A 17,597-nucleotide genomic window follows, 5' to 3' on the forward strand; every position below is an offset into this window, starting at 1 on the left:
CAATAAATGACAAAATCAAATGCAAAATCAAAATCGAGCAGTAGTGTTTGAGGATTAAAAACAGCAAACAAACTGTGTCAAAATATAAACAATTAAATTCAATGACAAAGTCTGCTCAGTTTCTCCTGAAAATGTAACAACTTCCAAACAAACACATGAACGTAAATGACAAATTCAGTATCATTTTCAAGCAATAGATTATGATCAAGATATATCAAAGTCCAGCAGAAGTGTTTGAGGATTAAAAGCAATTAAAAGCAATCAAACACAGGGAAAAATATAAACAATTAAAGTTTGCTCAGTTTTAAAAATATTACAATTTGAAAATAAAAACATGACAAGAAATGACAAATTCAGAATAATATTGAAACAGTAGATCTTCAAGGTTAAAAACATCAATCAAAATAGAAACAATTCTGTTATAAAATCACAGAGGTCATGATGCGAAGCAACAAATGAGAACAGTTTGCATTTTATTTCATGGAATTTAAATATTGAATCTTAAATAATATACACTGGATGCGAATGAGTGTATTTTCAAGGAGTATAGTCACATGTGAAATGTGGATTTTTCCAAAACATGTGAAACAAACCAAATTTTCCATTATTATAGTATGCGACAACGCATGAACGAAATGCATTCGATATTTTGTTTATACCATGCATCCTTGTCATTTGAATTTCTGTTCACAATTAACACAAATAAAACACAGAAACTTGCCACTCCACACTCTGAAAATTCTGAAGCGCCTTCTGAACAAAATGGACAACTCCATTTAGACACCAACCTTGTCCGGCATGACTCGAACTTGCCTTGTTTGGACAAACGGTCGGAAAACAAATACTTTGGGAATGCAGCATTATTAATATTGGCAAGCGCCTATCCAATATTAGATTTTGGATGATACGTGACGCTTTTTTGGAAAGCCATTGCAGAGCATCTGACAATTTGTATAAATATTGATGGGTGTCTCTACAATACTACATTTTAGATGATATCTGACGCGTGTTCCACCAATCAAATGACAAGTCTTACCTTATCATATTCTGAGTGTAGTTGACAGAAGAGGAGTCCCCAAGACCAACTTCCTGAGCTTTGACAAATTTTAGCGCCTGAAAGTGAAGGAGTAAGAATTCAAAGTAAGCATTATTATTTTGGGTGTCATGGCTGAGTGGTTAAAAGCATCAAGTTCAAATTCTGGTGGTTTTGTCATCAGAGTTTGGGTTCCGGCCGTAACATTTGTGTGCTTGAGCAATATTCTTTACTATAATTGCTGTTTACTCCCCAGGGAGCTTAGATGGTTGAAGGAATTACTGAAATGGCCCAATGACCAGAGGTAATAGTTTTGGAAGGGCTTAGATACGCCCTCCAAGTGTGTAAAATGCTACATCAAAACTTATTATTATTATTATTATTATTCTTCTTATTATTATTATTAATATTATTACCTCAATAAAACGATGATAATATAAAGCAGTATTTTGATCAGCCTGAGTCACGTTGTATAACTCTAGAATATTCATCAATGTAAGAAGCATCGGACCTCCGCTAGGCTGAGGTAAGGTCACAAGATTGTAATCTGAAGAGAAAGACACAACTCTATTGAAATAACATTTTGAATTGACGAATTGCTAGAATTCTAAGGTAGGGTAAAGTAAAAAAAAAAAGTATATTTGGTGGAGTGGCAGCACAATAATCCAGAGGTCGCAGGTTCACGTCCCACTCAAGTAAATTTTTCTTTGCACGACCTTAAAGCCATTGGACCCTTTCGGTAAACACTATTGTCCAAGGCCCACACTTCGTGTATCACAACTTCTATATCAAATAACAAACCTGTGAAAATTTAGGCTCAATCGGTCATCGGAGTCTGGAGAAAATAACGAGAAAACCCACCCGTGTATCCGCGCGTTTCACCGTGTCATGACATGTGTTTAAAATAAATCCGTAATTCTCGCTAACGAGAATTGATATTGTTTTACTGTTTTCTCAAAAAGTAAAGCATTTCATGGAATAATATTTCAAGGGAAGTCTTTTACCACTACCTTCTGTAAACCCTGTAAGTTATTTGTAAATCTGTGATTATTTTTTTTTTTTTTCTGTACCGAAAGTGTCCAATGGCTTTAAATCATTTTGAATTGATCACTTGTGCTTTTTATATTACTTGATCTTTGAAATAAAGCTGAACTCTGCTGTCGCTTCCCAGGTTGTATCGTAACCTTGGGTGTGATCCCTGGCTACATGGCACTTAACAGTTGTATGGCTTCCCACTGGCACCCCTGCACAAAGATAGGGCTAGATAGCTCAGTTGCTAGAGTGCCAGCACATTCATTAGAAGGTCTCAAACTCAAGTCCCGCTCTAGAAAGTTATTCTTCGTTCAACACAAAATCAAATAAACTAATACAATTACAATCTTACATGTAGATGAGTGAAGGCAAACACTGGTTTAGGTCCCAAAATTAGTAAAAAAAAGATTTACTCAGTTAGTTTCCCTTGTGTTTTATTTTAAATATTGTGATGTTAAAACACAATGTAGTTGATAACATTGGGAATCTGTGTAGTAATTTAACCGTCAATGATAGTCACTGACTGCAGGCAGACTCACCCCTGTAGGTTGTAGTTATAGGAGCCATGTCTCTCGTCTTGTAACCTCTTAGATCTGCCATCGTCATATTCCCTTCAAATTCATTAATCTGAAGAAGAAAAAACCCAAAAGCATGTTAAGTGACCTGAGGTGGTTTTCACAAAGAGTTAAGACTAGTCTTATCTCGAGTTAACTCATCCTAACTTAGGACTAGCCATACGTTTTTAACATCTCCGAGGACTAGTCTACGTTGGAAGATACGTGCGCTATATTATATGACCTCGATATTATGATTATTATTTAAAGAAATGCGTTGCCTTGGATCGGCCGAGTTGGTCTTTGAAAAGTGTTTGTAACCCTTTGTTATAAAATACATATGATTAGAAAGTAGAATATAATGATCCACACAAGTATAACTCGAAATTGCGTGGTTTTCCTTTAACCTCGTCGACTAACACGGTCGGCCATTTATGGGAAAGGCCAACCATGTTAGTTCGCAAAGTAAAAGAAAAACCACCTTTTACCTTGTCGACTAACACAGTCGGCCATTTTGTGACCGACCGTGTTAGTGTTAGTTCACAAAGAAAAAGGAAAGCCACACAATGTTGTGGAAAATTTGTGTGGATCATTATATTCTACTTTTAAAATATCTTTCTAATCAGATATGCATTTTATAACAAACGGTTACAAATGCTTTTCAAAGACCAACTCGACCGATCCAAAGCAACGTATTCCTTTAAACATCAAACAAAAAACAAACAAACAAACAAACAAAAACAAACACAAGGCAACTAATTACCCAAACCTTACCATATCTACGATTTCTCGAGCTGTTTTCCCGGTGTACAGCTCTTTCACCCCATTACTAGCAATACGCTCCAGTAAGTCAGCGTACCTTCTTCTGTACATTGTATCTCCCTTAGTTAAGGGATTACCAAGAGGCATGAAGGCTTTCCGTAGACTTCTTGCGGCAGGTGACGACATGTCAGTTTTCATGATACTTTGTTCTGTATGAGCAAATTTAAATGGATAAGGGTTTTTGATAATGGAATGAATGGAGCATTCCTAAGCTCTAATTTATTTAAAAACATCTGCTCTTCTAAATAAAGGATTTGAGGCATTGCAGGGTGAGGTATCAATATATATCTGGTTTGCAGTAACACCATGTGTGTATCTACTTGCCAGGTAGAGTTTGTTGTTAGAGAACCGTCTTTCTTTATTCTACTACTGTGGTTTTCGGAAACATCGATCCTGTGAAACACAGCTAATCTGCATGCTGGATGATCTTGCTAAGGGGTTGGACACCAAGTTGCAAATCGATGTGGTACTGCTGGACTACGAGAAGGCGTTCGACAAAGTGTCTCATCGGCACCTGCTGAAGAAAGTCCATCATTACGGTGTAAGAGGTAAGACACTGGAATGGATTACAGACTTCCTCCACTCCCGCAGTCAATGTGTTCTCGTCGATGGCCAGAAGAGCAGTGAAACCAGCGTCACATCTGGAGTCTCTCAAGGCAGTGTAATCGGCCCTCTACTCTTCTTAGTGTACATCAATGACCTGCCTGACTGCCTCTCAAGCTCAACAACTACTTGTAGGCTGTTTGCAGACTATACTGTTGTTTACAGACACATTTCTTCAATCGACGATGCCATCAGCCTCCAGAAAGATATCAACGCCCTCCAAGACTGGGAAATGAAATGGCTGATGCGCTTCAATTCAACAAAGTGCCAAGTAGTCAGAGTCACCAACAAGCGGATCATTGTCCATGCCTCTTACACCATCCATGGGCATACATGTACCTTGGAGGCTGTCAACTCTGCTAAATACCTGGGAGTCCACCTTGATCCAAAGCTAAGCTTCAACACCCATGTTGACAACATCTCAAAAAGAGCCACTAGCACCAAGGCCTTCTTCTCCCGCAATTTGGCACCAAGGCCTTCTTCTCCCGCAATCTGAGCCACAGCAGCCAGAAAATCAAAGAAGCTGTCTACACCACCTTTATTCGACCAGCAGTGGAATACGCAGCAACTTCATGGGATCCCCACACGCAACGTAACATCAAGAAGCTAAAGCAAGTCCAACGAAGCTCAGCTCGATTCGTCATGGGAGATTATAGAAGAACGAGCAGTGTTACCGCCATGCTAGATCACCTCGAATGGCCCTCTCTTCAGGAACGTCGTTACCAAAGCCGCCTTCAAATGATGTACAATAAGATTCAACTTGGTCGACATCCCTTGGAACACCCTTCTCACACATTCAACCACATCAACAAGAGGTCATGGCTCTTGTTTCACAATCCCACATACATGTACCAGCTCTTCAGTCTACGCCAGCTCCTTCTTCCCAGTTGATCCTGCGGCGTAACCGTCCCTTGACACTTTCAAGCTGGCGTTAAGGGACCCGCGGCTGAAGTAAACCTAATCTCCAGCTTTTTACTCGCACCTGTACATAATTCTATCTGCACCTGACACAAATTCCTGTTGCCTAAGTCAACACATGCGCTCACATGCAGTGCGTACATCTTCAACCATTTGAAGGCTGCACTTTATAAGGAAGAAGAAGAAGAAGGAGAGGATTTATCGGATGTTCGGGAGACTACTCAGTTCTGAAAAGAACTGTCCTGCTTTTTAACTACTACCCGGGCGGAAGGTATAGAAAATTGACTGAGACTACTACTTTGGCTTATAGGGTCGTAATTAACTGCATTACCGCAGATATGTTTTCAATCAATAAGGAAATACTATTAATAACTTTTATTTGTGTAAAAAAACATCTGTTTTGAATACCCTTATCTAGTGCTGTTCTGAAAGATTCACAAAAAGCTCTAACTCATCTTATGTCACAGTTGGGAGCTCCAATTTGTATAGTCGCTTTGTTGCAATGTGGAGGAATAACAAACAAACTCCCAAGCGGGACGTCAAAGCATTGACATTTTGAGGCATGCCGTCAATGGCAGAAGTATTTCCAGTTTTTCAAAACCTTGAGCCTCGGGCCTGATTTTTTAGTTGATAATTATGAAAAATTCAGAAGTGTACAAATATTGAAATTACACTTAAATTGTAAACAATAAACAATATAAAATAGCACTCGTTCCAAATTCGCTCTAGTAGCTGTTTACAAATGCTGAAAGTCTTACAAGGTAAGCAGAAGTAATCTTGACTTACCAAGAGAGCCAGTCACTTTAAATCCTTGCCTAGCTGCATCAATTGCTGGTTCAAAGAGCTCCTTCCATCTTATTCTACAATAGCAATAGAGCAAAGTAATTCAAATATATCTCTCTGGAACAATCTACCTCTTCTTCTCTGCCAAGCCTCATCCGCTCGTTCTTTCAAACAACTACTTAAAACTCATCTGTTCACTTCGTAATTCTTTTTCATTGAACTGATTACCCTGCTTCTCTACCTTAGATAGTCTTATTAGTGCAATCGTTGTGTAGATATATTGTACTCCATTTTTGTTTGTATTTGTATAAATGTCTTGCTTGTACAGCGCCATGAGCGTCATGCCTGATGGACCTGAGCGCTCTATAAGAGGTCATTAATGCAAAGCAAAGTCAAGGATGGTTTGCACAAATGAAGTCAAGAGTTTGGTCTCAAGAAACCTGATAAGAAGCATGTATTATTAATAATACTGGTAAAGGCCTGGCAATGAGACAATATGCAACATACAAAAAAGATGGCATTTGATTAAAGCCATTATACACTTCCGGAACAGAAAACAAAAAAAAAGTTCACAGATTTACAAAAAACTTACAGGGTTTACAGAAGGTAATGGTAAAAGACTTCTCTTGAAATATTATTCCATGAAATGCTTTAATTTTTGAGAAAACATTAAGACAACTATCAATTCTCGACAACGAGAATTACGGATTATAGTAAACACATGTCATGACACGGCGAAACGTGTGGAAACAAAGGTGGGTTTTCCCGTTATTTTCTCCCGACTCCGATGACCGATTGAGCCCAAATTTTCACAGGTTTGTTATTTTATATAAGTTGTGATACACGAAGTGTGGGCCTTTGGACAATACTGTTTACCGAAGGGTCCAATGGCTTTAATCATACTGTGAATAACGAACAACACAATAATAAACAAAGCAAAGATGAAAGGTTTAGAGGAATATTAGACTTGAAATCATTGCCTTCAAAGAAGATATTTCCCTGGGTTCAAAGAGTGACCCCAAGGTAAAGTTGAGCTTTATGATGCACTCATTTTTCAATAGACGCAGTCCTTACAAAAGTGCAAGTCACGCTAAAATGACGTAAATGCTATTTCATTTAGAACCTTCCAATGCAATTTTTGTCACACTTAAAGTTCATTTTTGCACAAAAATTGTTCAATTCATTCCTTTTTTAAAAGATATTTAATCAGAGTATCATGTTTGAATTTCCTGGCTACGGCTAGATCATCATGGTGACCATGCAATGAATCACATGATGCTCATAGCAACACCCTTAGCAACAGCCAAAGCCTTAGCGGTAACCACCCATTCAGACATGAATTATAACAGGGTTGTGCTTACTTTCCAAATTTCTCCCAAGCTCTTCTCATGCCATGGAGTTCTCCTGGTACAGTCACTGCCAAACCTCCCTGAAACATTCAAAAGATAATATCAACTGTTGATATCTTGCTTACCACTTCATGTCAGGGCCCAATCTCATAAAGCTGATTTAAGCGATTTCTTTGCTAAGCAAAAATTTAGTGGGCACCGGTCACCAATCTAAACTCGTGTATTGCCAAAATTTTCTTAACGAAGGCGATGGAGTGTTGCATACCGTGCCGATGGTTGATTAGACTTCAATTTAACTAGTTATTTCAAGCGAGTGCATCACCGTTGTTGCTAGTCAGTGGTCAATCCCAGTTCATCTAAAAAGTGCGCACTAAAACTTGCTCTGAATTATTGAGGCAAAGGAAGAGATGGCAGAGATGATTGAAATGTATCATTGTGTTGGGTGTCATGGCCAAGCGATTAGAACATAGATTTCAAGTTCTTGTGGTTCAGTCATCGGAGTGTGGGCTCGAATCCCGGTCGTGACACTTGTGTCCTCGAGCATGATCCTTCACTATAGTTGCTTCTTTTCACCCGGAGGTAAAAATGGGTACCTGCAAGGGTAGAGTTTGATATTGTGTTTGATAAAGCCACTGGAGCACTACAGCAGCTCAAGGCTGTATACTCCCCAGGGAGCTGAGAGAGATTAAAGGGACGTAATTGGCCCAATTACCAGCCGTCAATTTCACCAAGCTCATCCAAACTTGGGAATAATCTTAGGACTTTAGACACGTATCCATAGGCGTTAGGACGTATTGAACCAATTCTAAGTACTCGTCTTAACTCGGGATTGGATTAACCCTAGTGTTTTGTAAAATTGGCTGCAGGGCACTAACGTAAAGCGCATTGAAACGGTCTTTACAAAATGTGCCATAAGAACTAGATACTATTAATACCAACTCACCACAAGGGAAGCTCCAGGTTTATCGACAAACATTGTGGGTTGGGATCCTGCAGGGGCTGTACCACGGAAGTCAATACCAGTATATGCTGCTGATTGGGCATCCAAGACCAGCATAAAACCACCGCTGATGACAACAAAAGAAATCAAATAAAAACAATCAATAAACCACATGATGGGAAACTGACAGGGTAAATCTGTACATAATTAACTTGACCCGAGACTTGAACCTGCAATCTCCTGATTAGCGGGCACTCTACCAACTAATGTGACTACATGTACCAACTCGGCTACAATGTATGTAGCCCTATGTTGGAAGTCTTTGGGGTTGCCAGTTATCTAGAAGCCATTCAATCTGTGACTGAAGTAAAGCCAGAGATCGCAACCGTGTTTATAGTACAACCTGGATTCTGACTGGTGACCCGAACAAAGATGTTGACAAAAAAGGGAGATTGCCTACAATACATTGTAGAGGTACATATAGTTTAGTTTATAGAATGCCAGCACGTTAATCCAGAGGTCACAGGTTCAAATTACGCTGTAGGCCCTATTAAATTTGTATTTGTTCCAAATTCGGATCCACATATGGGCATACCCAAGTGGAAAACCCCCTCCCCACCTCAGCTCTTTAGTAGGGGTAAGCACAAAAACCATGGGGTAAAAACTCCTGGGGCATCCCCTTGGCTGTATTCAACATGGATAACATACAGGGCTTTCATGTGTTTGATAACTTATTCCTGAGGCTTATAAATGCATGTTATTATTGTTATTTTTATTACGATTGATTTGGAGTGATAGTTTGACTAACCCTCCAAGTCCAGAGCTTTGTGGGTTGACTACTCCTATACATAGCATAGCAGCGATGGCAGCATCCACTGCAGATCCACCTCGTTGTAGAATAGATACACCAGCAGCTGAACAGACACTATTACCAGTAGCTACTGCACCATGGGGTGGCACCTACAAGAAACAAGATCAAATAATTTTAATGTCTCAATGCTGAAAATTATACTTATCGATAAGATAAAGTGAGTAGGGTGAACGGCCTTAGCTTTTGATCCAAACCGGATCTTTTTCAGAGGCAAAACAAACAACATATCCATTTATAGCAAAAAGGAGTACAAAGGATTAAGAAAAGGTATCCAGAAACACTATACATTTTTATTACCATCCTGTCTTTGCTCCTGCTATTCCTAAAATGCCCATTGTCAGTTAACATCCCTTCATCTTTATAGATGAGATCAAGAATATTGTTTGGTTTTACCTAAATACCGATGTGAGAATTAATGGAGAAAAGCACTATATACTTGGTACTTGAAATCGTTAGTCTTGTGGAAAAAACATGTATATTACTCGAGTGGGATTTGAACCCATGACCCACTGCCATGACCCAGAAAAAAGATAATGTATGTCCAACCTGAAAGCTGTAGGGGGGAAGGACTTGAACGTTTTAACCTCTAGCCTCATGCAGGATTCTTCCTCTATGCTGTATACATATACAGAGTCCTATATAGGGCTGACCTTACATGTATCTCTCATTCATAAATACTTCAGACAGTTTCACTATTCCTATTCGTGGAGAGCGCGTCACGTGGGGGTGTTTAAACCTTTGATAATGACCAGTGTTTATAACTGGTTGTGAGCGGATACTTCGCGCTAGTCTTAGTGCAAGACAGTTCTTTTACGGGCGATGCGGGCACTGTCCGTAAGTTGGCCGCGCTGTGTGTGAAAGGAAAAAGCAACATGTTGAACCAAGACTATACGCGCATGCACACAAACGGAGCTGGAAACTGTCGGAAATAGGCGTCTCAGTCATAACAATGCAACACACGGACGTCGCATATGGGATATACATACAAAGCTCAAGCACGTTGGAAACTGATAAGTTTTACAGAGTTTCTTACTTTATTACGACTTTTAACCAAAAAGGCATTTATGAATGTGAATTAAAGAGAAGTGACTCGTTCTTTAACGACCGTTTAAAACCTTGCAGGGTCGTTGCCAGGTGATAAAGCCTTTATCACACGGCAAGACCCTGCCGGTTCTAAACGGCCGTGAAAGAACTCGTCGCTACACTTATATTCCCTTATTTTTAAAATGCAACCTCCAATATTTTTGCTCATGACCAATGTAAATGCAAAATAATATGCATGTATTCAAGTATGCAAATTTAATACCTGTGGTTCTCCAATGAGGATGGTGATTACCATAGCAGCTGTGATAGCCAGGGACACCACTACAGCTGATAAGATGATGACCTTTAACCCATCGAAGCCAAAGATGGTCTCAGCATGGATGGACTGCTGGGTGTTCAGAGGAACTTTCTCTTTCCTTACAGACTTCTGAGTGTCGATCAATGATGCTTTATCTGAAATCAAAATGAATATTCATGAGCTTGATTAGCTTGAACGAAGAGACAATACATCGACCCAATGTCATAGCACTGCCAACCATTTGGTGCTTGTGATTGAGCAAGAACATAAAGAGCTCTCTAATAATTCTAGTAAAAATGTTCTGAAAATAGTAAAGTCATTTTGATGTAAATGGCAACACCAGCAGAGTCAGTGACACTATCAGGGAAACCGTGTACTGCAAATAAATTGAGTGGTTTCCTGTAGCTTGCAATGCTATCATGATCTACACAACCACCACTATATAGAAATGAAATTGGATTACTAGATTAAATATTTTGGGCTGGTAAAATAACAAGTTTGAATAGGGCAGGACTTGAACCTGCGACATCAGGATGAATGTGCCAGTGCTTTACCAACTGGTCATCAATATCTTTGGGTGCGTTCGTTGGGACATCCCCGCTGCGTTAGAATAGCTTTTGACGTCATTCCAGGGTCTCACCCAGGTCAGCCCCCAGTGCCCCACTTGTGGAGTGGGTCACTTGGGGGCTGGCCCCAGGTTAACGACGTCACTACGAGAGCGGTGAGTGGTCGTTCGTTTAGCTCTTGTCAGGGGCTCACCCGAGTGAGCACCGCGAGGTAGACCTAGGGAAGCTAAACGAACGCACCCTTTATTCAGGGTGCCAGTCAGAAGCCATTCAACCTGTATCTGCTGTGTGGTCAGAGATCACAGTCACCAACGTTTTTGATACAACTTGTGAAGCAGTAGCAGAGGGATCACCTTGAGGGGATGCAACTTTAATTTCAAATGAAAAGCAGTAAACCAGATAAATTGTATATTAGTTTTTGGTTGAGCAAAGAAAACTGTAACCTCTGATCCAAGTTTTTATCTGATCTGATCTTATAAGGAATAAAAAAACATACACTACAGAGTTAGAAGATAAGTTAGAGCATGGTCTTTATGGTTAGAGAAAGATCATTGAGATCACCAGTTCTAATTAGAATCATCCGTCTCATTGTAACACGTGTGTATCTCAGGTTCAAGTGATGAACCCCTTGTCCCTACCACTCCTATGAGTATGAGTGAGCCTTATCTTTATGGTTGTAAAATAGACCTTGTAATATTTGTTTACAAATACATAGAGTGATCCAAGTGCATGTAAGAGCCTTTCTGTTTGCTAGGCGAGATACTACATTGCAGGCCTCAAAATAACCCACAGCACCATACAATGCGATAGCGAAATCCTCCATCCTCCCGATAGTCGTTGCTCCGGTCTACAATCTTCAAGAGGATTGAGGGTTTTGACTATCGCAACTTAAGACACCACAGCACTAGCCATGGTGCTCTATGCTTTTGCTGTTGTGCCTTATGCAAAGTTCCAATACAAATTTACAATTGTCCTCGTACTATACTTTAAAGGCGTCCCTTAACTGAGGAAAATTGCTGCGCCCCTTTAAGAGTGAAATTCAGGGTCTGCACTGGCCATATGGAAAACTTTGCTTCATGTCATAATTTTAATATAATTCACTAAGTTATAAAAACAGCTGTAAGAGGAACAAGGTCTGAGTAAAATTTGATAAAAACCAGACAGTGTTATGTAAAATCATGGAGCAATAAACTGATGTAAGCCTTTCAATGTTTTGATCCTTTGGGCTGTTTACAATTTGTGCCTGCAGGAACAGGCTCTGTATGTACAGCTGGAGAAGTCCAACCTGGGCTACATGTTGGTGACACCATGGATTGGAGGTAGATGGTTACATTACATGGTCTCCCATAGAGCAAAAACTACACCATACGTGTAGGCCTACATAACATACACACTGACTCTAACGTCTACGCAGGATACAAAATGAGACAGCCGACAGCCTCCGAGGTGTTACATCAATCAATAACCATTTAAGAATGCCAGTTACAAACTAGAAGTCCATTCCCTTGTCCAGTGTGTTCCTGAACTGAAAAGTAACAAACCTTTGGTGTTGAACTCCTGCTCTTTACTTCCCTCCTCCTCCATCAGTGTTGAATATCCTGTGGCCGCCATGACTCTATTCTAACAACAACCCCACAGCAAAAATCAATACAAAAAATTTAACCTTTTGAAACAACTCTCCAGCCCTTGTGTGCAGCAAGAGACAAGCGAACACAAACCAAAAGATGCCTGTCTTTCAGTCCATCGGAAAATCTATAATTCCATGCGGTTTTTTGAGCAAAACGAGCATCAACAGAGAAATTTGGTATTCAATATGCAACAAAACCATAGAGCAAGCCAATGCTGCTACAGCCAGTATAAAACCACTGGGTTGGTTGAATACCCGTCATCCCTGTATCAGCCAACACTAGGCCTTACAGCACAATTATTATGTTAATTTATACACAGTTGTGTATGTTGAGCGCATACAGAACCACCAGCATCTGTCCATACTGTAGCATTTATGGTTGAATGGTTTGAAGGATGGAGTGATGGATGGAGCACCAATAAAGCACTGACCTAATAAATGTTATTTTTTGTATACATGTAATCACTGCGCTTCCACTTAGGTATAGGGGTAAAAAAAAGGTATAGAAACTGCAAAATTCACTGACCTAAATTTGTAAAGCTGTTTTAATGTATTCTGTTGCTGTTCCCAGCGTCGAAAATAGGGCTAGAAAGAGTCAAATGTTCAACACAGCGGAAATAAAGAATTTAGTATGCAATTGCACAACCTGACTCAATTAAGTATCAATCTGGGAAGAAAAACCTGACAAAATGCACTGATTTTTCCTAAAATGAAATTATGCTGTCGTCTTTTACAAAGAATTTTAAGTACTTTCCCGGTCTCTTTCCGAGACTAGTGCTAGGGTTTCGAAATGTCAGGCCGTTAACTATTTTTTGCAGGTATAAACTTAATATGTGTACATTGTCACTTCCAACACTTCTTAATCAAGTCCATATTTCAGGGTGTCCAAATTGCTCTGCACAGGCTTAAAATGTTGATAATGTGGTCTACTTACTGTATCATGGCCGAGCGTATAAACGCACCGGATTCAAACTCTTGTGTTTCTACTCAGCAGAGTGTGAGTTCGAACCCCCCAGGCATGACACTTGTGTTTATGGGATACTTTTGAAGGGGCACCAAGGCCAAGACCAGGGCAATGCTATTCCATGCCTGGAAGAGCGATGAGAAGGGACTTTGATTTGTCTTTATAAGGGATTCTTCACAAAAAGACCGTTGATTTGAACTGGACAAGAAGGTAATTTTTATTTTACGCAGTGATCATAAAAAAAGTTCAATCCTCAGCAGACAAGGCGCATCGAAAGATAAGACGGACCAGCGTTTTGGGGGTCTAAAAAGTCAGATGAAAGACATGTGTTATCCGCAGGAAAATACGAGTTTGTTGAACTCAGCACATTAAATGTAAGTAAAAATATGACATAAATTTTTTTAAGACTTTTAAATTATCAATGTATTGATCAATATTATCCGAGTCCCAAGGTTTGTTGACTTTAATTATGTGACAAAGGATTCAGATTTTTTGAGATAAGAAATGTTGTACACAATTGTGTTAAATTACGATAAGACTGCCTACCGTACTGGGTTTAGAGTGGCACAAAGGTGGTCTCTGTTTCTAGTCATAGACTTGGTACAAACAGTCCCCACAAACTTCTAATTTTTTAAAAACATTGTGACCAGAGTAAACCATGTCTCCTCCTCAATTGTTGGTCCAACCCCCTTGGAGGCAGCCCCATCCCCTTGGAGGCAGGCCCCCCCCCCAGGAGCCAGCTCCAGTTCTAATAGACGGTAATTGGAAACAAATGTTTGGGGTGTTTAGGGTTCTTTTTGTCACATTGTATTAAATTTGATAATTTCATGCAAACAGTTTGAACAGTTTAAACTGGTACTAAAATTCTGGTAGTGAGTGTGAGTCCCCATGTATTGATAGAGTGAATAGCTCTTTAAATTACTCAAAATACATACTAGTTTAAAACCTCTGTTGGTAACAAGTAATGGGGAGAGGTTGATAGTATAAAACATTGTGATAAACGGCTCCCTCTGAAGTAATGTAGTTTTCGAGAAAGAAGTATATTTCCACGAATTTAATTTCGAGACCTCAAGTTTAGAATTTGAGGTCTCAAATCAAGCATCAGAAAGCACACAACTTCGTGTGACAAGGATGTTTTTTTCTTTCATTAATATCTTGCACCTCCGACGACCAATCGAGCTCAAATTTTCTTAGGTTTGTTATTTTATGCATGTTGAGATACACCAAGTGGGAAGACTGGGTCTTTGACAATTACCAATAGTGTCCATTGTCTTTAAATGGTCATGGATAGAATTAATCGTAAAGGTGGACTGGGGGACCACCCAAGTTGGGGTTTGGGGTGGGGGGGGGGGAGGGGGGGGGGCGGGAACTGCCAGATTTGGTCCCCTTCAGGACAGACCGTGGTTTCTCAGACTCCCCTGTAGTTTCCTGATCCTACAAAGGCCATGTAAATCTCAGATTCTGTAGCCTCCTACAGAAGCCATCTTTTAAAAGCTGCGTTCACATTGGACTTTTGGATCTGGTAACTTACCGGGTTACCGGCCCAGTAAGTTAACAGCTGTTTACACTTGGATTAATTTGTATCTGGTAACTTAACAGGGAAGGCACAACTCTTTGTTTTGAATCTGACTTCAAATACCTTCGATCAACTCCAGTGAAAAAACCCTGAAGATTCGAAAAGGACAGGCGTGGTCCGTGCTCCACAGCATGAAAAAGGTGTGGTCATCAACGCTGAGTGCCCGGCTGAAAAGATCACTATTTGTCGCAACAGTGGAGTCAGTGCTACTATACGGAGCCGAGACCTGGACCCTCACCACGAGGTGGAGAAGTCTCTGGATGGTTGCTACACCAGGATGCTGCGTATGGCCCTAAACATCCCCTGGCAGGACCACATGAGAAACTCCAACCTGTATGCTGGCTAGCCAAAGGCTACAGAGAAGATCCATGAACGCCGCCTCAAGCTTGCTGGACACCGTGTCAGCCACTCGGAGCTTGCTGCTTGCCCAACCATCCTCTGGGAGCCCACTCAAGGCAAGGCTTCGCGTTGGAGAAGTCGCTCTCCTTCATAGACACACTGAAACGAGACACCGGCTTGATCAGCGCTGAGGAACTATGCTCCTGCATGCTGGACCGGAACATCTGGAGAAAAATCACTGAGCAGGCTCCAGCTTCTAGATGGCGCTTGACTTGATGAATGAACAGGGGCCTTTCTCAAACCTCGGCTTGGGCTGTGGCTCAAGCTCGGGCTCCACGTGTTGCGTACTCAGTTGGAAATGCAGACTGCTTTTAATCTGGAGCAGCGCGTATTGCACGCAGTTGTTGGAACATCATCACTTAGAAATAAGTCATGTGACAGTATTGTGAAGTTACCGGAGTGGTGCTTTCGCATTGGACTTCTTGTCACCTGTTTGGTTAACATTGTTAAGTTACTGCGGCTCAAAGCGCCGTGGCGGTAACTTACTAGACCGTTAAGTTTGATACCTTTTAGAAGTATGTCATGTGACAGTATTTATTTATTTAAGTTACCGGAGAGCTGCGTTCGCATTGGACTTCTTGTCACCTGTTACGTTAACATTGTTAAGTTACTGCAGCTCAAAGCGCCGTGGCGGTAACTTACTAGACTGGTAAGTTACCGAATGTTCGTACTTGGACTTAATATCAGATAGCAATTTGCAGAAAGTAAAACTAGTTTAAGTCCAATGCAAACACGGCTTTAGATTCTGTAATCCCCTGCAAAGGCCATACATAGATTTCACATTCACTGATGTTTCTGATTAGCAGAGTGTGGGCTTGAGTCCCAGTCGTGATACCTGCGCTGTCTTTCGGATGGGACGTTTAAAGTCGTTGGTCATGTGTGTTGTTAACGTCAAAGAGTAAAAGAACCCAGTGCACTATCGAAAAGAGAAGGCGTGTTGGCCCTGGTGTTCCTGGTTCTATTGACTGCATATTGCGCCACTGTAGACCCAGTAACTGGGGCGCTAGATTCCTTTTTTTCGAAATTTTGACATTATCGGTCATAATGTTCGATAATGTCAAAATTTCGAAAAAAAGGCGCCTATAAAAATATACCGAGAAATCGAGAAAAAAAAGAATCTAGCGCCCCAGTCACTGGGTCTAGCACCACTGTACCTTTTTAATACCTTTACACGGTGCTTTACTAAAGGAAAAGGTCTCATACTTCAAATCATAGCTCCACATACCTTGCAGGAAAGATATACTATGCACTTTGAATTTGATGTTGATACGCCCCTCGAGGCCAGGGGAGATTAAATTAAGTGCTATATTATAACATGGAGGTATTTCTCCATGATTATATAAGAACCCAGTATTATTTTTCATACATATTCTCAGATTCGCTGACTCCTGGCCTAGGGTCATATTCTATCTATGGTTTCCAGCCAAAATGCAATTTTCAACATTCAACTAAACATAATTTCTAAGCTATCTGGCTGATCAGCAGACTACAGCAGTAGCACCACAGTCTACAGAGGAAAGCTGCCACATTCTACCTCCATGCTCCAAGCTAGCTGAGTTAACAGTTTTAGCCTGTGTGCCATTTTGTACACGGCAGTGATTTTTTGTTTCACATTCCTAAGTAGGAACGAAGAAGGAAGAAGGCGAAGGAGAAAGTGAAGAGAAATGTATACTTATTACTAGTAAACTCACCTGACACATACTCTTCCAGTTCGAATTCTTCCGTCGATTCACCGCCATTTAATAAAGCTTCATACTTGAATTCATTCATGTTGTCAGTGACCTCAAAACCCTCCCTATAAACCGTCAAGTTGTGGTGAAAACCACCATGCTCTTTTCGCTGAAACTGAAAGACACACGGCAACGAACATGTTGTTTTCCTACTCGGCCAAGTGGACAATGCCGTTGAGTTTACCAGTCCATCCCACGAGAGCTCCACACACAGTAGACGGCGGTGGACGGATGGCCGAACAGCTACCTAGCTCTCAAAATCAATTTATTATTTATTACAACTACCTCATGCATAATTCAGATCTTAGTTCTAGAATCCGATTGGCTGAAACGCGAGGTACTTAATAAATTATAATAAATGAATAAGTTGAATATACAACTTTCACAGTTTTGTCATATCAATTATCAAATATATTAAGTTTTATTTTCAAAATACAATGTGTAAAAAATATAATGAGAAATTATTTGGTACAGTAATAATATTTCTT

At 40.3% G+C, this 17,597-nt stretch overlaps 1 protein-coding gene across 2 annotated transcripts in view; it reads right to left on the reverse strand.

Annotated features, from left to right (window-relative positions):
- Nucleotides 1-17,327, reverse strand: part of LOC139949709 (scoloptoxin SSD14-like) — a 25,458-nt gene extending 8,131 nt beyond the window's left edge. The window contains exons 1-10 of one of the 2 annotated variants that reach the window (XM_071948203.1): nt 17,071-17,327; nt 10,212-10,402; nt 8,843-8,994; nt 8,038-8,161; nt 7,107-7,174; nt 5,749-5,822; nt 3,394-3,590; nt 2,605-2,692; nt 1,450-1,580; nt 1,037-1,113 (exon numbers count right to left, since the gene is read on the reverse strand). In XM_071948203.1, coding sequence (XP_071804304.1) covers nt 1,037-1,113; nt 1,450-1,580; nt 2,605-2,692; nt 3,394-3,590; nt 5,749-5,822; nt 7,107-7,174; nt 8,038-8,161; nt 8,843-8,994; nt 10,212-10,402; nt 17,071-17,149 — 1,181 coding nt within the window. In that variant the 5' untranslated portion in view covers nt 17,150-17,327. Of the gene's footprint in view, nt 1-1,036; nt 1,114-1,449; nt 1,581-2,604; nt 2,693-3,393; nt 3,591-5,748; nt 5,823-7,106; nt 7,175-8,037; nt 8,162-8,842; nt 8,995-10,211; nt 10,403-12,354; nt 12,709-17,070 lie in introns of those variants that run through there. The other variant, XM_071948204.1, reaches the window with a different exon arrangement.
- Nucleotides 17,328-17,597: the final 270 nt, after the last annotated feature.

Source organism: Asterias amurensis, chromosome 17, assembly GCF_032118995.1.
Source record: "Asterias amurensis chromosome 17, ASM3211899v1".
Lineage (NCBI taxonomy): Eukaryota > Metazoa > Echinodermata > Asteroidea > Forcipulatida > Asteriidae > Asterias > Asterias amurensis.